The 20,698-nt window shown below is 55.8% G+C and overlaps 7 protein-coding genes across 7 annotated transcripts; 4 read left to right on the forward strand and 3 right to left on the reverse strand.

Annotated features, from left to right (window-relative positions):
• Positions 1 to 200: 200 nt before the first annotated feature.
• On the reverse strand, positions 201 to 2,831 carry CGCA056_v000558 (uncharacterized protein; the record flags this gene model as incomplete). The annotated part of the gene is made up of 1 exon (XM_037315819.1): positions 201 to 2,831. The coding sequence occupies one exon, from the start codon at positions 2,829 to 2,831 to the stop codon at positions 201 to 203; it is 2,631 nt and encodes an 876-aa protein (XP_037184710.1).
• Positions 2,832 to 6,923: 4,092 nt separating this feature from the next.
• CGCA056_v000559 (uncharacterized protein) lies at positions 6,924 to 7,953 on the forward strand (the record flags this gene model as incomplete). Its single annotated transcript, XM_037315820.1, has 2 exons — positions 6,924 to 7,767; positions 7,856 to 7,953. 2 exons carry the CDS (start codon positions 6,924 to 6,926, stop codon positions 7,951 to 7,953), a joined length of 942 nt encoding a protein of 313 aa, XP_037184709.1.
• Positions 7,954 to 8,223: 270 nt separating this feature from the next.
• On the reverse strand, positions 8,224 to 9,414 carry uap2 (Splicing factor U2AF-associated protein 2; the record flags this gene model as incomplete). Its single annotated transcript, XM_037315821.1, has 1 exon — positions 8,224 to 9,414. One exon carries the CDS (start codon positions 9,412 to 9,414, stop codon positions 8,224 to 8,226), a length of 1,191 nt encoding a protein of 396 aa, XP_037185693.1.
• Positions 9,415 to 9,945: 531 nt separating this feature from the next.
• On the reverse strand, positions 9,946 to 11,439 carry adrm1-b (Proteasomal ubiquitin receptor ADRM1-B; the record flags this gene model as incomplete). The annotated part of the gene is made up of 4 exons (XM_037315822.1): positions 9,946 to 10,504; positions 10,727 to 11,210; positions 11,262 to 11,331; positions 11,389 to 11,439. The coding sequence occupies 4 exons, from the start codon at positions 11,437 to 11,439 to the stop codon at positions 9,946 to 9,948; spliced, it is 1,164 nt and encodes a 387-aa protein (XP_037185694.1).
• A 522-nt stretch (positions 11,440 to 11,961) lies between these two features.
• Positions 11,962 to 12,996, forward strand: eef1b (Elongation factor 1-beta; the record flags this gene model as incomplete). The annotated part of the gene is made up of 4 exons (XM_037315823.1): positions 11,962 to 12,001; positions 12,058 to 12,097; positions 12,332 to 12,711; positions 12,767 to 12,996. 4 exons carry the CDS (start codon positions 11,962 to 11,964, stop codon positions 12,994 to 12,996), a joined length of 690 nt encoding a protein of 229 aa, XP_037185695.1.
• Positions 12,997 to 13,598: 602 nt separating this feature from the next.
• On the forward strand, positions 13,599 to 14,368 carry PSF1 (DNA replication complex GINS protein PSF1; the record flags this gene model as incomplete). The annotated part of the gene is made up of 3 exons (XM_037315824.1): positions 13,599 to 13,625; positions 13,684 to 14,213; positions 14,275 to 14,368. The coding sequence occupies 3 exons, from the start codon at positions 13,599 to 13,601 to the stop codon at positions 14,366 to 14,368; spliced, it is 651 nt and encodes a 216-aa protein (XP_037185696.1).
• Positions 14,369 to 17,127: 2,759 nt separating this feature from the next.
• Positions 17,128 to 20,698, forward strand: CGCA056_v000564 (Uncharacterized protein; the record flags this gene model as incomplete). The annotated part of the gene is made up of 6 exons (XM_037315825.1): positions 17,128 to 17,284; positions 17,402 to 18,166; positions 18,218 to 18,360; positions 18,413 to 18,959; positions 19,012 to 19,445; positions 19,496 to 20,698. The coding sequence occupies 6 exons, from the start codon at positions 17,128 to 17,130 to the stop codon at positions 20,696 to 20,698; spliced, it is 3,249 nt and encodes a 1,082-aa protein (XP_037185697.1).

Here is a 20,698-nt window from a genome sequence, read left to right on the forward strand (position 1 = left end):
GTACATCATCCATCATGTATACGGCCAATGCATTATGCCTTTCCTACAATCGACACAAATTCGTATCGTGTGGCCTTGAAAAGAATCCAACAAGCCAACCCCAAGACGCCATACCATCTAAAAACAACCAAAAGGTGGCCTTTATAGTAAAATGAAAACAAAAACATCATCCGTCATGTAGCCAAAGAGGGCCCGCTAATTCATGCATTGGGATCAGACTCAGGAACGGCATTCTCCTTGTCTTCCTCGGGTATCGCCTCCACAGGCAACTCAACACCCTTGACGGGGTGGATGAGCATTGGCGGCAGGCACATGCGGCCCTCGCCGCCGCGCATTTGGCCGACGCTCGAGCCATCCTTGGTGGTGTCCTCGGTCTTCTCGAACTCTTCGCCACCGTCGTTGTTTACCCTGAGGCCAAGCCATCTGCGGTACAAGTTCGGGGCGAAACCAGAGTTGTAGAACCAGGACAGACCACGCAAGTTGTGCTCGCGCTGGCCAAACACAGCGGTGCGAGAGCCACCGCTAGCGCCGTTCTTGCCACCGTTGAGGACCTGGGCCATGTACTCTGTCGGCCACTCCCTGTCGACATACATGGGGTGAGGTGCGAAGACGGCCTTGTATCCGTGGTGGAAGGCGACCGTGGCAGGCCACATCTCAGGGAATGCGAAGTGCTTCTTGAAAGCCGTCTCGCGGTGCATCGTCATCAAGAGGCGACGAGACATGCGTGACGCGGTAATGATGTGCGCTCTTCTCGGAGGCATACGCTCGTTGCGGTTGTTCTTGTTGTATCCGGTGATGTCCTCCGCCAGGAGCCAAGTGGTGCCTTCAGGATCGAAAATGGGGTTGAAAGAGATCAGATCAGCCTCCTCGCCGACTCCCCACTTGTACTTGTCCTTCTCGTAGCTGGTAGGGGGCTTGGGGTCCTTCTCGATCTCAAACCAATCCTCCTCATTCAGAGGTCGCTCCGGGCCCCAAATAGTCTTCTCTGCGCGGGAAACTTGAGTGGGATCCTTGCCGTCCTTGCTCTTTGCGCCGGGCATGTTCTTCCAGATGTTGTCGGCTCCGTCAGTGCCCATCTCAGATTGAACGCGAGCCATCTGCCTAAAGTCCTCCCATGAGCCGTGAACACTTGGGAGGTAGAAACGGGAGTTGCGTTCCCAGAGGCCCTTTCTAGGCTGCTCCTTGGCCCAGTCCTCCATCTTGCTGAAGAGATCATAGTAGTGTCCAGTGTAGCGGATGTCCATCTCCCAGGACCAGTAGTAGTCGTATTCGGGGTGCTGGTACGCGAAATACTGCATGGCCATCGAAAGACCGCGGTAAACACCATGAACGGGCAGGTCGGGACCACGGGTGAACAGGTCAAAGAGACCCTGGTAGAGGGACAGCATCTGTGTTTCGGTCCACAGCGTGACAAGACCTCTGAACTCTTCGGGAATGCGTTCCCTAATACGGCGCTCATAAACCTCATGGTCGGCGAAGACGGGGTGAGCGGCGTCGTTCTTGATCTGAACGAGAAGGTGGATGTCGTAGCGTCCGCCAGAGGCCAGGGCCAGCTCGGAGATGACAGATCGAACGTTCATGATGTCGTCCTCGCGCCAGTTGTACTCGTCCCAAACACGGATCACGACCGCAGTGCGAGCGCCCTTCTCATCGTCCTTCTTTGGTTCTTCGCTGGCAGGCTTGCTCTCGCTCTTCTCCTCAGGCTTGCCATCTTGGACGGGTTTCGCGGTGGGCTCCAAGTTGTCCAGCGGATCGCGGGCGACCAGGGTAGCATTCTGAACAGGCTCGTCGATGTAGAAACCACGCGCCATTGGGACCTTGGGCGGCATGGCCTTGAATCTTTGCGAATTGGACTGGTAGCAACGTTGTTGAGCCTCAGCCCAGTTGACTTTGCGCCAATCCACCTTGGCAGCCTGTTCCCAGACGGCCTCCGAGCCCTCCTTCTCGCCGTGTTCACCGACGCCAAGACCACCGGCGGGGACGGAGTATCCGAAGCCATAAGGCCCGTAGCGTCCAAAGCGCTCGTAGCAGATGTTCTCAGGAAGGTTTAGGAGCTCGTAGGATCCCTCGACGTGCTGGGGGAATCCTTGGGGTCGGCCGTCGAAGTAGCGAATCGGCGGCACACGAACCTTGTTCTCCTTGTCCACGAAGCACTCGGTAATCTTCTCGGGCTTGATGTTGAAAATGGAGTCGGGATGGTCGAGGAACATCTTGCTCTTGGGCACCGATCGCCTCACAGCGTCATCGATGCCATCTTCGCTGGTAGCAGTCGCCGTAGTGTTGATGTCGAGCTGGCCCAGAGGAGTCTCATCCTCGGACCGAGGGTAGGAGGGAATATAGTTCGTGGGAGGAACGACTGATCTGATACCGCCGTAGTATCTTTGGAGGAAGCCGAAGGATTCCCATACGGGGGGAGGGTCCGGCTTCTTCTCCACCTTGCCCTCCGAAATCATCTTGTTCTCGACATGACTGGCGCGCGCCAGTGACATGATCATGACCAGCATAAAGGTGAGCAGACCAAAGCAGAGATATCTGATGATGCGGTTGGGCAACCTGTACATGTGGGTTCGCGGTCGGCGGGCGGTAGCGAGCGCTCGTTTCGGCAACATCAAGGCGGCGCTGGAGAGGGAAGAAGAGGTGTTTCTTGAGCTCCTCGCACTCGGTGAGGATGTCGACGTGGTAGAGTAGCCGTCCGTGTCTTCGTCGGAGTAGTAGTCGTCGTCGTCATTGGAGAGACGCTCCTTGGTTCGCAACGGACTCAGTTGTTCGTACTTGGGTAATCTGGCCCCGCGGTTCTCGCGAGACCGCAGAGGGTTTGAGAAGAGACCCATGGTGGCTGGTTACCGATGGGTTCGAGTCTGGAGGCTCTGGTGTTAGTCGCCAGAGGAGAGCAGACGAGCGCAAGCAGTTCTTACGACTGGAAACTTCAGGGCAAGTCCAGTTCGGTCGTGAAGCCCGTCAGTCGGGCAATTGTTAGATGTTGTTGCTCAGTCGAGTATGATAGAACCCAGCGTCGATGCGTTCGTTTAGGCGTTCGGTAGAGGAGAGTCGACCCAGGGGGGGAGTGTGGGAACTGGACCTGGGGATCGTACGGAGACGGAGACAGACAGCGACTAAAAGGCTGTTTGTAAGTCGAGTCTGTACTGGGTAGGCGTTGGCGAAATAATGTACAGTACGGCAAGCCAAAAAAGAATGGAGATGAGGATTGGAGACGCGATGCTAGGGCATCATATGGAAATGAAGCACAGCAGGGGGAAACGAGAGAGGGAGGTCCGTTCGGGCCAGCAAAGTCCACCTCGACTAATATGGATCTCTGGTCAAGGTCAGGTTGGATGGATATGAGCGACCCAGCGACGGCGGGACAACGTGAGAAAAAAAGGCAGGAGAGGAAAATAGTACAAGTACCTACGTCAGGTACGTAACTCCTTTCGTCTGTCGTCTGTCTGTGTGTGGTGGGTGTGTGTTGTGGGTGGTGTGTGTGCTTGCTTGCTTGCTGCTTCTTTTGCTGATGGTGGTGGTGGTGCCAATTGTGCGCCAGTGGGTGTGCCACTGGTTCGGCAGTCCGATGGGCGATTGGCATGGCACACAGTGTGTACACTCGAGTGTGCATGTTCGACTTCCCGGTTCGGTGAGGTGGGGCATGTTTTCCCCTATCCCACGCAATCGCCACTATAAAGAATGGATCTGATTGGGGAATCGGTGGGGAGCTCTCGACGATGACTGGCCAACAGGGCAAGTTGCTCTGAGCAACCACCAACGACCAGGCTCGGCGGGCTTGAGACTCGGATGCAAGAGCACCATGCAATGGATGCAACTCGATGCATGCCGCAGAGCTAGTTTGCATTCTGCCCAGACTGACCGCTCACCACTCCCAGCCAGCACATGTGCTCGCCAAGCGCTCCAGGGAACTTGAGATGTGCGCGCCAATGCGGGACCAGCAGCGTCCTGCCAGGCCTTGCAGGCGCAGCAGGGGTCGCCGCCTTGGTCTCGACTTTTCGCTGGAGCCACCGACTGGGGTCTCCCTGACAACCATTTAGCGACCTCCGGGACTGCCTGCCCGCTACGGTTCGGCTCCCTGGTTCGCGCCGTTTCCACTTCCCGTCCTCTGGCAAATTCAGGACCGTCAAGCGCGCCTTTTCCTGGCACTGTCCAGGCCAGCCTGCTGAACCAAGCGATTCCTCCGGTCTCCTTTCCGAAGCAGGACGCTGGAGCATGCAGTCCACTTCGTCTTTGGTCAAGACGCCGGCCGGGGCCAGCCCGACAGACAAAGCCACACCACACTGGACGTCCAATACTGCACTGCGTACGGTCCAAGTCGTCGAATGGAGGTCGAATCGTTTCCTGTCTTGTCACGACTCGTCCAACCGTCAAAGATACTGGACGAAGCTGCAACATGGTCGGACGCGTTCTTCGGTTTCGTCTCAACATCCTTCTATTCTAATGCTCTTGGCCCTTCCATGAGACAGTCTCTCTTGTTGGCCAGAAATGCTAAGCCTCACAACTACCGGCCACTGAAATATGTGCTAATCGATCCATCCCCGAGACCAATTGCGAGTTCAGTCTGAAATTCCTGATCCATCCATGCACCCCGCAGTCTCCTCCAAAAGTCTCCGCGCCGACGTCACGGTGCCAAGTTGGAGATTGTGTGGCCGACGATTCCAACGAACAAGATGCCACCGCGACTCAGAACAGAGATTATCCCCATGAAGGCTCATACCGGAGCGCCAATCCATCAGTCCGGACCGTCAATCGCAACTCCCGCATGTCGGCCCTTCACTCTCCAAATTCCAGAAAGAACAAATTTAGAACATGCCCGAGATTTCCCACCCGAATATCGATATGCATATCCATTTTTCATCTCCTCATGCGCGTGGCTGAGGCGGCAGAAATCAGGCCTATTCGCAGTGTCGCCCTCCGATGCAACCCCCCTATGTTCATCCCTGATCAACCCTATCACCGTACCTTACCTACCAATCTACCCATCTCATTCTCCCGAGCTCCTCGCCACCGCGCTTGACTCTTCCGCATTCTTTTCGGCTGCTTGTTGTCAAAGAGGGCAAAGAGAGAGACACCACTAGTGGAGACTGCGCCGATAAGATCTTTTTTTTTTACGGGCCTTGACGCGTCCCGTCTCACCAACCACGGCCCGCCTCCGTCAAAAAGCTGCCTCCCGAGCAAAATCTGCTGCAGCCAGCCGAAAGCCACATTCCTCGAGGGCCCATGCTGGCCGCCGTGTTGGTCCTTGGGTACATGTCAACACAGTTCGTATTGAGGCACAACAAATCAATAGGTGATTTGGCGCTTCTAAAGTTGGGCAGACTTCGTAAGCCACGGTCCCGGAGCGTTCCCCGGTAAAAATAGTCTTTCTTACGGCGGTACGAGTCCAACTTCAAGTTCGCGCTGCGACCGTGACGCAACTCTATCATAAGCTTCTCCTACTAGCGAGGATCGGAGAAAACTGGCACTGTGGCAGCAGCCATGTAACCCCCAAAAACACAAAATGCGTTCGCCAGACACGCCAGTGCAGTGCGGCTGCAACTCGAGCTCGCTGAGAGCTGTCAAGTCTTTTGAGACACAAGCCGCAGCGACATCTGCAAAGGCCCGACTCCAAGTGCACCACCCAAGAGCCGCCTGTGCCAGTGCCAACCTCCCTCAACCAACAACCAGAAACCCAGCCCACTGTTGACTGAACATCAAACTCATTTGCTCCTGAACATCCCACAAGACGACATCATGATACGGGGTACAGCAGCCTGAAGGGGGATCCCTCCGAAGGAACTTGACCGATCAGCTCCCGTCCAAACACCCAAGTGGCCCCCAAATGCGGGGAGGTAACACGGTGGTGACTGGCCACCATTGAACCCGTCTGCCGTCGTCCTACACAAGACAGTTGGCCTGCTGGGCCCTAACCTTCTGTCTTCTCTACCTGTCGGAGGATTTCCAGAGCACCCTCCGTCACCGGCCGTCTGGGTAACATTCACCCGATCCGGCGGTGGAACCCCAGCAACCTCAACCCAACGTCATGTAGGAGTTCTCTCCGCTGGGCCCAGCGGCCGTTGACCGTCCTTTCCGGGTGGGGTCTACTGCGCCGGCCGTCTGCTATTTCGCCGGAGCATGTCGCCCGATACCGTCTCCTCGTGATAGGAGGCATCTCTTCAGGCTTGTTCCTACTACTGCTGCCGCCACTCCGCCTTGGACCCTGAAAGACCGTTGAAAAGGCCAAATGGTGAGGGTGTCCTCCTGACCGGTAGTATCCATAATTAGCCCAAGCCTCCTAGGAATCCGGGGTAATCTGTCACGAGGGCTTCAACAACGAACTTGCATGCTACGGGGTCTCAGGGCAAAGGTACTTGCTATGTCCTAGTCTGCTCGCCGAGGCGGGAACTCTGCCCATCTCTCGCCCTCGCACGAGCCCAACAGGTTGCAGGTTGCATGTCCTCAAGGGCTATATGCGGCGCCCAGTTGTGGTTCGAGCTTCCGCCCTCCGGCCCTAGCCACTCACGTTTGACCCTTTTGTCACTTGATCAGCTAGCAGGCCGTCGTCCACCGCCAAACTTCAGTGTTCCCCCCTCAGCTCCCGAACCCCGCATGCTGTAGACCTGCAACGAAAACGCTGCCGGCCTGAGGAAGTTTGAACCTCGTGTGTCTCGTGGCCACTCGTTTCTGCCTGTGTCAGGTCAGCTTTACCTCATACTGCCTCTGACCGATCTTGGCTCATTTTCTGCCCTGCTCTCTCTCTTCTCTTTGTCCCAAGGTGCCGCCTCCTCCTCGTCTTCCTCCACAACCCCGTCTTATAAGAAATCTATCCGTTCCATCTCTTTCCTGGGGAAACCGCTCGCGTGCTTCATTGCCCCTCAATTTCGAGCCAGGCGTAGGCCGTGCATATTAGTGCCCATGCGTCTCTCGTAACAAGCACAGCAGCCATGTCTGTCTCCATCACGACCACCACGTCCTCACCCACCCGCCTCCACGAGGACCCTCTCGCCACTGCGGACGCCTGCGGCGTGGGCCTGGATCTCAACCAGGTTGCCGTCAACTGCGTTCTCAAGCAGCAGCCCATCTCCGTCACTCTCAATGGGCCCGCAATCTTCACCTTATCTATGAGCCTGGCCCTTATCATCCACTTCCTCGAGCCCAGGATCGCAGAGTTCCTCATTATCCTCGTGCCCATCCTCCTTCTCGTCCGCAATGACTATCAGAACTTCCTCGGCCTCGGGCCCGGAGGCACGCCGGCCACGTTCCAGGGCTACATTAGAATAGCCTGGCTCCGGCTGTGGGCTCTCCGGGATCCCTTCACCGCACCGGACCCAAAGCCCAACAGCCTCCCCAAGAGAGGCATCCTCATCCGGCAAAACGACGACCAGAGCTTGAGCCGGCTGCCGTACCGCCCCGGGCCGCGTCCGCTGGTCGCCGGGATCGCTCCGCAGCGTCAACTCGACCAACACGGGACAACTTCGCACTACTACGCCCTGAGGCAGACACTTGAGCGTCTCGCGGCCGAGAAGCCGCTCAAATTCGGCACGGCGAGGTCATGTCTGGAAAAGCATGGCCTCGGCCTGTTTGCCCGGCATCCAGTCAACGTGACCTGCAACGGGGAGGTGTGTCATGTTCACGACTCAGATCACTCGTTGCACATGAGTCTGCATCCCGAAGACATCCGAGAGGTCCTCGCCAAGGGATGGGGCCAGCGACATCCGCTTGCGTGGAAAGGAAGACTCGTACAGATGCCTGTGCCGGAGGAGTTCATCATGGTATACGCGCCGAGAGGTGAGTGAGATAAGACACGAGTTTGAGTTGCTTCTTATCGTCGAAGGGAACGAAAAAGTGTGCTGTTTTAGCTGACATAAATTTTTAGACGACCATGAACTGAAGATTGTATGCCGCATTATCGAGGCAGCTATCTGGTACGTCGTCTCCGAGAAGACTGAGATCAAAATCGAGAAGGCCATCTAAGATGGCTTCTCGTTGAAAACGCTCATATATATATAGCATCGTTTCTTTACGCCAAAGGGGATACAACTTGGACGAGAAGGCGTTGGATAAAGCACGTAGATTACAAGTACAAGATAAAAGCTTTGGGAATATTGAGATTGATTTTGCCCTGAGGTCCTGAGCTTTGTGATGCTATATCAAAAGGTTCTATCACTGAAAGTCCCCGCCCACGCCCATCACATGCTGGTGTAAAGAAAAGCCCTGTCGTTTCGCCAATAAGAGAGACGTATCTCAGTCACTGTCGCTTGCCTGATCCTTCTTTGATTGTTTGAATTTCTCCCTGCCCGTCGACACAGACGCCTCAACCACCCGGCCATCGAAGCTGCGCCCGTTCATAAGCTGTATGCATGCCTGCGCCGACTCTGGTTTGGAGAACTTGACCGACACCACACCATCCGGCTCCTCGTCATAAAGCACCACATTAGTCACAGTGCCCAGCTTGGAGCACTCGTCGCGAATATCCTCCTTGATCTCCAGCAACGCAGCCGGGTCCTCCGCCAACTCTTCGAGAGTGAACATGTGCTTCAAGATGACCGTCTTATCCCATTTGGAGTTGGTCTCAGTCGGCATCATAGACGGCTCGTCGTCGCTCCAATCAGCAAGCTTGGCTGCCATCTTCTGCGTCTTGCGAATGATCTTTTGCCTGTCCTTGTCGTTGCGCTCTCTCTTCTGCTGTCCGTTTGACGACCCGCCATTCTCCTTCCCCTCAGCTCCCGCCCCGTCTTCGTATTGTGTCTTCTTGTAACTTGAGTCCGCCGCTTGTACGCGCATCCTCGGCTGTGCTGCCGGGCCATCGTACCGGAAGTCCGTGTCGTCAAGGAGCATGATGGCCATCTCGACGCTCTGCGGCTTGAAGAAGACAACCAGCGCGTCGCCCTTGAAGTTGCCGCTCTCGTCCGTGTACATCTTGATTCGCGGGCGACCACTGTCAATTTCTTCGGCGATGACGCCTGCCTTGCGCGAGAAGAGCTCGTGGACCTCGTCGGCTGTTGCGTCGGTGGGCAGACCGGTCACGTACACGGCCGTGTTCTGGCGCGGCTGCGGCGGCGCGCGCGCAGGTTTCGACTTCTTTGCCGGGCGATTGTTTCCGTTGCCTCCATTTCCGCCTCTGTCGTCCATCCCGCTCGGGGAATCTTTGCGTTTCCTGGAGTTCGCGTTTTGTGCTTCGCTACCTCCTGGGCCGACGCTGGCACTGGCGCTTCTCGAGAGATCTGCGAGCTGTGCGGTGTGGTCGTCGTCGAGAGGCTCGAGAGGTTCGTCTGCTGCCTCAGCCCATGTCGCGGTCGTGGAGTCGAACTCGAGCTCGGTGCCATCGTCGAGGACAGCCAGGTACTTGTTGTCAAGCTTAGAGAAGGAGATGCGCTCGTCGTTGCCGAAGTCGCCAATGGACGTCGGCAGCGGATCCTTTAATTGATCTGCCATGCTGTTATGTAGTCGTAGTGTCGATGGGAGGTGTTCGGCTCAAAAAGGTATCGAAATTAGCCAAAGAATGGGCGAAGACGTTGGGTAACGGTTGTTGCCTATGTTTAAGCTTGGTCTGAAATGCAAAGCGCATTCTTGGTGACGTTAGTGGAGCAACGGCAGTGAGCTGCAGGGAACATCAGTGCAGGACTTGGGGTCGTGTGGGGTCGTCTGATCTAACGCAAGCTTACCGCGAGGATAAGCTGCGAGCTATCATGTCAACCACCAAGTGCATTGCGCCAGTGAAATCCTCACTTGTTGCAAGGCATGAATGTTCAACAACTGGGAGGTCTCGGACAAGATCTACCTCGTTGAGACGAATCATCTTACGCTCTCCTGCGATGTATTAGCATCATCATACGATGATCTCCTAAAACCAAAACGTTCGGCAGAATGCATTTCTTCGTTATTCTTGAGTGTGCTCGAGTTCTCTATATTCATCCTCGTCTATTGTAGGATCGCCCCGCCTGCATGCCTTCAACCCGTTTCCACTTAGCCCTGCTTCTTCTCCTTGACCGTTGATTTGACTCCCTCCACGAACGCCTCCACAGCTTCACCGCCACCTAGAGGCATGGCACCGCCCCTCATGTAGCCACCGTTGGGGACCTTGACCTTCAGGGCCTCCGCGACAGTTGGAAGGCCGCCATCACGAAGAGCCATCGTCAGGCTGCCCAGGGCCTGGTGGAATTGAGGACTTCTCAGGACTCTCTCCAGCAAACGCTTCTTCTCCGCCAGGCTCAAGGTGGCCATGGCGGCGGCTGCAGCATCTGCTGAAGGCTCCGAGTCACCCAGGTCGTCATTCTCCGTGGCCAGAACCACAATTGCTGGCGGCAAGAAGCCAAGCAGCGTGTCTATGTAATCCTCTGGGGCTGAGCGGAGCATGGGAATGGTAGTCTCGTTGGGGAGCAGGTGGTGCAGGTACGGAAACGGTTTGTCAGCTTGCTCTTGGCCGCGCTGTTGAGATCCGCCCAGGGAAGAATTGCCCTGTAATGAGGCCAAGAAATTGCGAACAGCAGCATCCGCATCGGTGTTACCAGAGCTACCCCCGGCGCTATCAATCAATTAGCATGGGTTCATATCAACAGATCAAGCCGTGGGCACCACGAAACAATGGCAAACTCCGAACCCTCGTCTCTTTTGAAAGGCTCTAAAAGTACAGGTGGCGCCGTTTCGCGGGCCTCACGTCTTTTCCCTGACTGTGCCAAAGCAGTCCGTATGATTCTAGTGACCCTGGACTCCGACCGCAAGAGACATGCATTGGAAGGAAACCTACGCTCGAGCTCCATCACTACCACCCTCTCTAGCATTCTCGCCCTCTTCACGCACGTCGCCGCCTGTTGCGCCAGCACCAGCACCGCCGCTGGCCGGGTGGTCTCCTTGGCCCTCGGCATCTTCCATTGTCTCGTCATCGTCGTCGTCCCGTCTGTCGTCGGTGTTGGGGACCTGCGCCAGCTCTCGGTTGACGTTCACATCCTCGCCTTGCAGAAGGGCGTTGACGACCTCCCCAATCTTCTTATCACGGGGGCTGAACCAGCTGGGGTCACCGGTGCGGGACTGAGGCTTCGACTGGAGCCAGAAGAAGTGTCGCTGGGAGGAAGAGCCGAACTTAAGCACAAAGACGCGGCCGTTGGTCTTTGCTGTGGGCTGGTCGGAAGGAGTATGGGGGAGGAATTCGCCGTCCATCGGAACCATGACGAGGTCGAGATCGGGAGAGTCCATGGCGGCGCTGCGCTCGCGCCAGCAGAAGTGGATCAGATCTGCCGCTTGTTAGATGCTGACAATGGCCTTTCCCCTTGCAATTGACGTACCATCTTCGGAGTAGAGGTAGATGTAACCGGGCGTGGCCTGGGGCTTGACCTTGTAAGGCTTGCTGGAGGTCTACAGTCAAGTCAGCGAACCGGGGTCTGAAGCGTAGAAGCCGAGTAGGTCACTGACGTCTGCCTCGCAGATACCGGCCTTGAAAGTAATTATAGGCACGATCGACATGTTGTGCCTTCGACTTTGTGGTATGTGAGAAAAAGAAGTGAGGTTGAGGAAGTCGAGGTTGAGATGGGTAGATGGCCGTTTGAGGTGCAGGTGTGGTTGGCGTCACGTTGAGCTCGTTTGGATTGGAGCTCTCTCGAATGCAATTGCGTAGGAGCTCCCTGCCTGCGTGCACCTTTGCCTGCCTCAGGTGGGCTGGCCGCCAATCCCACATGCGCCAGTGGACGGTCCCGATCAGGCACCCCTCCACCTCAGCCTGCAGGGCTCGCTGCGGGCCGTCCTTAGTCCGGCGAGGGGATGGATGGACCTTGAGAGCGGCGCTGGGCAACCAGAAAGTGGGGTCCGTGCAAACCCAGAAGCGCAGAAGCAGAGAGCACCGCACCGCAATCAAAGGGAACAGTCAAAAATTTCCCAAACCCCACCTCGACCTATTTGAACCTGAACCTCTACACCTCCTCACCATCTCCTGCTTCTTCCCTTCCAGATACCCCTTTTCTTCTCTCCAAACCTCTTCAAAACGCAAAAATGGGCTTCGCCGACCTTCTCACTGATGCTGGTGCTGCCAGTAAGTTTCTGCAGCGTTGAATTCTTTCTTTCTTTCATCGACTGACAGTGAGTCAGTGCTGAACAGCTGGCTCACCACCCGCTCCTACATCGTTGGGTATGTTGACACCTTTTTCTCTGATGAACCCCTCTCGAGCTCCTCGATTCCATCCTCCCAATCCTCGCGGCAACAACATGATGAGAAACATTGGTCCGTGTTTCGGAGGCAGCTTAAGACCCTGCTAAACGACGAAACAACAAGCACTTCGGTGCAACTCTGAACCCCGCATCGCCCATTCACATTTTGATCCTCAGCATCGTTGGGAACCATTGTCGCTGACAATTAGCGTAGCCACTCCCCTTCCCAGGCCGACGTTGCCGTCTACAAGGCTCTGTCCTCTGCCCCCGACGCTGAGAAGTACCCCAACGCCGCCAGATGGTACAAGCACATCTCCACCTACGAGAGCGAGTTCGCCACTCTCCCCGGTGATGCTTCCAAGGCCTACTCCGTCTACGGCCCTGAGGCCTCTGAGCTTCCCGTGAACCCCGCCAAGGCCCCTGCCGCCGAGGAGGACGAGGACGACGTCGACCTGTTCGGTTCCGACGACGAGGAGGAGGATGCCGAGGCTGCCCGTATCCGTGAGGAGCGTCTGGCCGAGTACAAGAAGAAGAAGGAGAACAAGCCCAAGACCATCGCCAAGTCCGTTGTCACTATGGATGTCAAGCCTTGGGGTATGTTTGCTCTCTGATCCCACAAGAATGATCTCGAAGACTAACCAAAACTCAGATGACGAGACTGACATGACCGCTCTCGAGGCTTCCGTCCGTGGTATCGAGAAGGATGGTCTGGTTTGGGGTGCCTCCAAGCTTGTCCCCGTCGGTTTCGGTGTCAAGAAGCTCCAGATCAACCTTGTCGTCGAGGACGAGAAGGTCTCTCTGGACGACCTCCAGGAGGAGATCAGCGAGTTCGAGGACTACGTCCAGTCCTCTGACGTTGTTGCCATGCAGAAGCTGTAAAGTGCTTTATGATGGAATGGGAGGGATGATTCACGAGGCATGATGGTGGAGACATGACAATCCATAGAATCCTCAAAAAAAGGTCAACGTGGAATTGCTCAGCACCAGCGCAGGTAACATCCTGTCGCCCAAGAAAGAGTGCGAGCCCAAGACTTTGATGAATACACATGAGGTTACGAAGACCTTTCAAGAAGTAAAACAAAACAATGTTCTCTCCCGTTTCGATAATTGTGTCCCATGTGCTTGATGCCCGACTTCACGACAAAACCCCGCACCAGAAGGACCCTGATAGCATTCAGGCCGCTGCAAATTTTGAGTCAGACCGGGACCATGAATTTGACGGTGGGTGGGCGGTGAGGTGTAGGTGGGGCACAATCAGCGCTAAGTGAGGGGCAATTTTCATGCTTTCCCAAAGCGGTCAGACCAACGCAACGCGACCTGACTGGGCGGGATGAGGTAGCTCGCGGCGAGTTCCCATTCCCACCTCCATACCGCGATCCAAACGCGACCTCGACAAGTCAATTCCTCATCCATCACTTCCGCAGGCGTACGAAGCTTGATCTTTGGATCGTGCAAAGAACTCTCGCATCGCAGGCTGCATAATGTACGGTGACTTAGGCAACAAACTGGTGCGCAGACTGTAGCTCTGACCCGCGAATCACCAAAGAGACTAACGCGTTCTTGCAGGTGCAACACGCCAAACGAACGCAGAACCTCGCCCATTTACCACCCTACCAAGCCGAGATAGTACGAGCCGTGGCACGCGAAGTTAGAGATCTCGATAAGGACGTGTCGGAACTGCTGGAGCCCTTCCAAGGGTCTTTCGACCCAGCCGCAGACCAAGCAACTGCATGCACGCTACTTGTAAATCACCTGTCGATGCGCAGAAACAAGCGATGTCTACTCGCATATCATCGAACCCGAACAGATAAGCTGGAAGAGTCGGCGTGGAAGGGAGTGGACGTCCTGGATCTTTCCGGGCAGCAAGTGCGCAGCAATGCCGGATCGTCAACCGGAGCCAACGGGGGTGCTGATGGACCAACGAGCAGTCTGAGTCCGCAAGAGGAGGAATACGTGAGACAATACGGCGATCTTCTGGCCGCGTATAAGGGTCAGTGGACTGACATCGATCTGACGGGGAGCTTGGAGCCGCCCCGTGACCTGTTCATCGACGTGAGAGTCTTGAAGGACGCGGGCGAGATACAGACCGAATATGGGTAAGTTGGGATTGCCTGAGCCACAACAGAATGACAGATTTATCTAACACCAGAGATCTAGCGCCATCAACCTGACGAAGAACAGCCAGTTCTACGTGAGGCAAGGAGATGTTGAGCGGCTCATAGCGCAGGGTTATCTCCAGAAGCTCAGCTGATGGCCGAGACTCGGCGCGATAACGCAGCACCAAACTCTAGAGAATTTGAGACTAAAAGAAATGTGTCCTCGCATCTCCTCATGTTGGAGATCAGCGGGGTGTGAGGGGTGCAGATGCAAGAACGCCCTGTCCAAACCCTTGCACGGAACATCTAAGTATACATACAACAGGATGCACGCCACGCGGTGCGCCATTCGCGGCGGGATATCGTAATACGCTGCGTCAAGATGATGCGAGAAATCCAACATCTGAGCATGCCTTGTTGGCGTCTCGCGGAATGCGCGGGACACACGCATGCAGTTTCAAGGGGTTTGGGAGAACAGCAGCGGGATTCATGACGGATGGAGGGCCAAAACGGCCCGGGGATTTGCTCCTGCATCGGGTCTGGATGACGGGGACCACCACCAACAACAAAACAAGGCCCGGAGCAGAATGGGGCCAAGATCAGCGCGGATGGCTTCCGGAGCGGCCGACTCAGGAAAAAGTGGCTAACACGGCAACGAGGCAACGGCACGCGGGAGGCTCTGGTGGAGGGCGAGAGCGGGCGCTATGGACGGGCACAAAATCCAGACCAGGCACATGGCACGCAAAATATCTGCGTTGCTAGGCTCTTCAATGGGTCATTGCTTTTTCCTACACAACGAGATGAGCGAATAATCGAGGAGGAATGTCTCGCATGTGGTAGCAGTGGTGCACGTTTTGGGCACCTTGGATTCGACGGGCGCAGCTCGCATAGCTCGGACATGGAGAAATAGGTGCGGTTGCGCGTGGAATGGATATCGGATGTCGCGATATCGGCGGCGGATGAGCAGAACCGATAGCGATATAAAACATTCGACGATCGGCCTGCATTGAAACCTCGCACACGTCCACGACTGTAGACGTCTCTTGAGCAGAATCTTTGCGGGCTGTTGTCCGCCAGTCAGCCAGCCCGTCAGCCAACCACCACAGACAACAGCTGTTGGTCGTGGAGCACAGCACGGCACAGGCATGGCAGGGCAGAGGAGGGGGAAACCTAGGCTGGCCTGGTGCGCAGCATTGCATCATGCGCTGCATAACGCCGTTGGCTGACCTGCCTAGGTGCCTGGGCCGCCGCCCTCCTGATCGTCTGCCCAGCCCAGCAGAGGAGCCGGAGCCGGAAGCTTGCTGATGACGGGTAACTGGCTTGAGGTGTAGTGTTGGTGTCTGGTAATTTGCCGCCGGACTGAATTTCCTCATCTCGCAAATACATCGGGTCATTGACAGAGACGATGAGGAGCAATCGACCGAAAATCCCCAATTGACAAGCCGTTACCCCACGAGAGACGTGAGGAGATGAAACTTTCAGCATTACATTGTCTGTTCAGACGTGAGCTCGGGCTGGGACAAGGCCGGTACAATGCACGGCGAGGGCGAGTCCACAGGCCGTTCCCCATCCGGTGTCCTGTTGCATCTCCACTGTGTGCCGCGGGCAGCAGAGCTCTCTCCAGTCTTGTCAGTCAACTTCCAATGGTGTTGGAGGATTGCAAGTGGTGCCGCAGGGCCTGGCTTCCGGAGAGCGAAAGGCAAAATCCTGGATCCGAAGTGGGCCCCAACGTGAGGTGAAAGGTGACACTGCGCCTGGTGCTGGCTCAGTTCAGTGTCTGGTGCAGTCTTCCACTGGGACTGACTTGCTGCCCACGTTGCCCACTGAGAGTGCCCGCAGCGGCTGTAAGTGGTCATCGACATGGATGCACTGCATGTTTTGCTACGGTTACGTAGTGCGACGCGAGCACGCAGGCTTGGTTCGCCCCTCATTCAACTCACTTCCAGCCTGCGGCAACAGAATGGAACTGGCTGCGGTAGATGTTTGGTAGATGGGACCTTCTGGTGGGCTCCTGTGGCCACGGAATGTCCGCTAGAAACTGCGAGGGTGTGCGCTAGGCTTCCCTTGTGCGGCCCGGATACCTAGGTACGGTACAGAATACATTGGCCTACAGCGGTACCATGACTGTTAGGCCGCAGAAGAGGCGCTAGTGAGGGGCGAAGAGCCACATGCAAAATGCAAATTTGACCTGGTTCAAGGTTCGTCTAAATTCTCTGCAGTGCTTTGCATCGCTGCTGCTGCTACGCAAGTCAAGTGAGCGCAAGTGAGTGTGAGTGTGTGTGTGAGTGAGGTGCGCGCGCGCCATGTTGACGACAGCTTCGACCACCACAGACCAGACTGATGACTGTCGCTCTCGCCGCTCGCTCGCTCGCTCTTCCGCCCATCCGTCCGTCCAGTCCCTTTCCTAGCTTCTCTCCTCCCACGCACACTCTATTCTCTCTTCTCCAATCTGCCCATCTCCGATTCCCCTCTGGTTGTCCACCCGCACGTTCCATCAAGCGGGTATTCCTATCTATCAAGCGTTTTGTTTTAGCCTCTGGCACTTCAGCTTTTCCTCAGCATATCGCACCCAGACCAACACCACAGAAAAAACTAGACGGGACATCCTTGTCTTTACTTTGTAGATCCAGTCCCGCCCACAGCCCGTCGTGTAATACACTTCCCCATCTCTTATCAGCGCCGACGCTGCCAACCCTTTTTACGCTCTTCCTTTCTTTGCGCCCACCCTAAGCATCGCGAGCTCGAGCTTCCCAGCTTTTCCCATGAAGCCCAGCTAAAACCTGCAACGACCGACCGCCCAGCCATTGGCCTGGTTCTCTGACAATTGGCACCCGTAGACTGGTGCTCCGGCGAACCTACGGCGCCTCCCGTTCCCGCCCTCTACCGCCGCCGAGAACTATAAACCCAGCCAGCCATGTCTTCTCCCAACTTTGGCTTCTCTCCGTGGAGGAGACGAGCTTCCTCGCTGAGCTCCCAGAGGAACAACGAGTCCAACCCCGAGAATCCGCTTCTTAGTCCTGGTCGCAACTCCCAGCTGGCCAGCGCAGACAGACTATCGTCCTCTGTTTCGAGTCACCGAGAGCCTATTCGCTCCTTCATTCACGGCACCTTGAGGGACCACCTAGGCAAGCAACCCTCGGCCCGCGCGATCTTCATACCAGACGCCACAGCTAACTCTTGATCGCCAGCTCCCGTCGATAGTGCCCAGTACGCCCGCAGCGTTCGCGAAGATACGGCAGAGCTGGCCTCGTACCTCCTATCGGACAAGAAGACGGGCCAGAGCCCGGCGTTCCTCTCCCGCCAACGCTCCCAGAACTCCCAACTCGCGCGAGAGACGGCGATTTCAGACAACGAGGAGGACGATGTGGGAAGCGCGCACGTCACCAGCTCCGATACCATTCAGGAGGTTTCTGAGCCGGCATCGCCAGAGGAAGGGGAGGAGGAAATTCTCGAGGACGGCCCCTCAATCCTGACGAGCTTGCTGAAGAGATCACCGCCGCAATCGCACCGCGAACCCTCTCCTGACGCTCGACCTCACTCCCAGCAGTCCCACTCGGAAGTCGATGAACCGAAGCCGAAGCGATCGCCGTCCAGAGAAAGACCCGAGCCGGAGCCGGAGGTGCAGCGTTCGTACGAGGCTGTTGTGGAGGAACCGACCGAGCGCACCCCGTTGATACCGAGGCTATCCTCCGACAGCTTCAGCACAGATGGGAGCACCAATGGGGTCGACGTTGAGGGACAAAAACAAATGCCCAAGAAGCATTGGTTCCGTGGCTTGAAGGACCTGACGGTCAACGTCGAGGATCACATCGTCCATGGCGTCCAAATCGCAACAAGCCCCAAGATTTGGGATCGCAAAGTTCTATGGCAGAATGCCGTGGTTGCGCCAGTGTCGTGTCTGCCCGCTGTCATTGTGGGGTTGTTGCTGAATGTACTCGATGCTTTGTCTTACGGTAAGTCTGGTGTAAGTCAAGTTGGAGTACAAACTTAACTGACTGTTACAGGCATGATTCTCTTCCCCCTTGGCAAGCCTATTTTTGCCGGTCTCGGGTCGGCTGGCATTTCGATCTTCTATGTCAGCACCATTGTCTCGCAATTGACGTTTTCATTTGGCAGTATTTTCAAGGGTGGTGTTGGCTCCGAACTTGTAAGTAGAACCACTTCGACCAGTTGCCAAGACTTGACTAACAGGACCTCAGATCGAAGTCGTGCCATTCTTCCACAACATGGCCGAAACGATCACCAACCACATTGGCCAGGATCAGCCTGATGCTGTGATCGCGACGACTATCGTCTCTTATGCGATTAGCTCCATGATGACAGGAACTGTCTTCTACCTCATGGGCAAGTTCAACTTCGGGTACATGGTTGGCTTCATCCCGCGCCACATTCTGATTGGCTGCATCGGCGGTGTTGGCTGGTTCCTAGTTGCTACAGGCTTCGAGGTGTCAGCCCGCATGGACGGTAGCCTCGAATACGACCTCGATACCCTCCACAAGCTCTTCCAGACCGATACAGTCCCTCTCTGGGTAACCCCCCTCATCCTGGCCATAATTCTCTTCTACAGCCAGGCCAAGGGAGCGTCAAAGTACTTCTTGCCGCTGTACATCATTTCCATTCCGATTGTCTTCTACTTCTTTGTATTTTCTTTGGACGCGCTCGAGCCTGATTCCCTCCGCGATCATGGCTGGATCTTTGAAGGCCCCCCGGCTGATGAGCCGTGGTGGTACTTCTATACGCTGTACAGTACGTTTAGTCCGCCCTCTCTGATCCGGACGGTCGCTAACAAATGTCCCAGAATTTCACCTTGTCGAATGGGATGCTGTGCTGGAGTGTATTCCCGCCATGCTTGCCCTTACTTTCTTCGGCATTCTACATGTCCCCATCAACGTCCCGGCCCTTGCGCTGCAGACAGGCGAAGATAACGCTGATCTCGATCGCGAGCTGAAGCTTCACGGCGCTTCCAACTTCATCTCTGGCCTCGCTGGTAGCATCCAAAACTACCTCGTCTATGCCAATACTGTTTTCTTCATGCGTTCCGGAGGAGACAGCAGGCTCGCTGGTATCATGCTGGCTGCTTTGACCTTTGGTGTGATGATTGTCGGGCCGAAGATCATAGGCTTCATTCCCATCATGATGGTCGGCACTCTGATTTTTGACCTGGGATTTGAGCTTCTTCTCGAGGCTGTTTGGCTTCCGAGGAAGAAGCTGAAGCTGGCAGAATATCTCACGGTAGGTTACTACTTGATTTAGTTTTTAAGAAACAAGCTGATGATTTCCAGGTGATCGTCATTGTCCTCGTTATGGGCATCTACGACTTTGTCATCGGTATCGGTGTGGGTATCATACTAGCGTTTGTCTCCTTGATCTTTCAGACATCGAGGGTTCCTGCGGTGCGAGCAAGCTACACGGGCGAGATCGTCGGCTCCACCGTGCGCAGAAACCCCTCACAGCACCATTACCTGCAGGAAGTTCGTCGACAAATATACATCGTCAAGCTTACGGGCTTCCTCTTCTTTGGCACTGTGGTCAGCGTCGAAGAGAAGATTCGAGCTCTCATCGACGACGGAGCCTTTGCTGAGAGGCCCATCAAATATCTCATCCTCGACCTGTACCATGTTACAGGCCTGGACTACTCGGCTGGTGAGGCATTCAATACCATCAGCAGATTGCTTGACAACAAGGGCATCATTCTTGTTATTAGCGGGAAGGATGCGGAGAGTGAAGTTGGCAGAAACTTGAGGCAGGTGGGACTACTAGGAGACGACGACATCGAAGTCACGCTGCTGCCAGACCTCAATTCGGCCCTCGAGAGCTGCGAGAACGAGCTTCTCAAGACGCTATACGCAAGCCAGCAAGAGCTTCGCAAGAATAACCGCCACGCACCAACGGCCAACCTCGACGTACCAGCGGCGAAGTCAGATGGAGGATCTTTCGACATCGTCATCAACTCGCCGAGACGTAACCAGCTCCACGAGGCGGCGAGAAATGCATTGGCGAACACAGAACCTTTGGGGACGACTAGGTGGCAGAGCTTTAAGGAACCGCTGCGACTGATGTTGCAAATTTTCCAGGGCCTAAGTGAGAAGAACGAAGACTTCTGGTTCAGAGCTGTTGGCTACTTTGTCAAGAAGGAGTACAGGGCAGGTACCGTCCTGTTCAAGAGAGGCGAAGTCGCAAAGGGCTTTTACCTGGTTGAGCACGGCATTCTTCGTTGCGATTACGACCTGCCCCAAGGCTCACTGACGGAGAGCATCGTCGCCGGCACAACGTGCGGCGAGCTTCCCTTCTTCTCGGAGACGGACCGTACAGCTACGGTCACCGTGGACAGGGATTGCGTGGTATGGAGGATGGACAAGGAGGGATGGGAGCGGCTGCAGAAAGACCAGCCGGACGTCGCGCAGGAATTGCTCAGAATGTCGCTGAAACTGACGAGCGAGCGTATGACGTCTATTACGTCGTACATCCTGACTATGGCGGGATAA

Source organism: Colletotrichum aenigma (genome assembly GCF_013390185.1).
Source record: "Colletotrichum aenigma strain Cg56 chromosome Unknown KSG_Cg56_contig01, whole genome shotgun sequence".
Classification (NCBI taxonomy): Eukaryota; Fungi; Ascomycota; class Sordariomycetes; order Glomerellales; family Glomerellaceae; genus Colletotrichum; species Colletotrichum aenigma.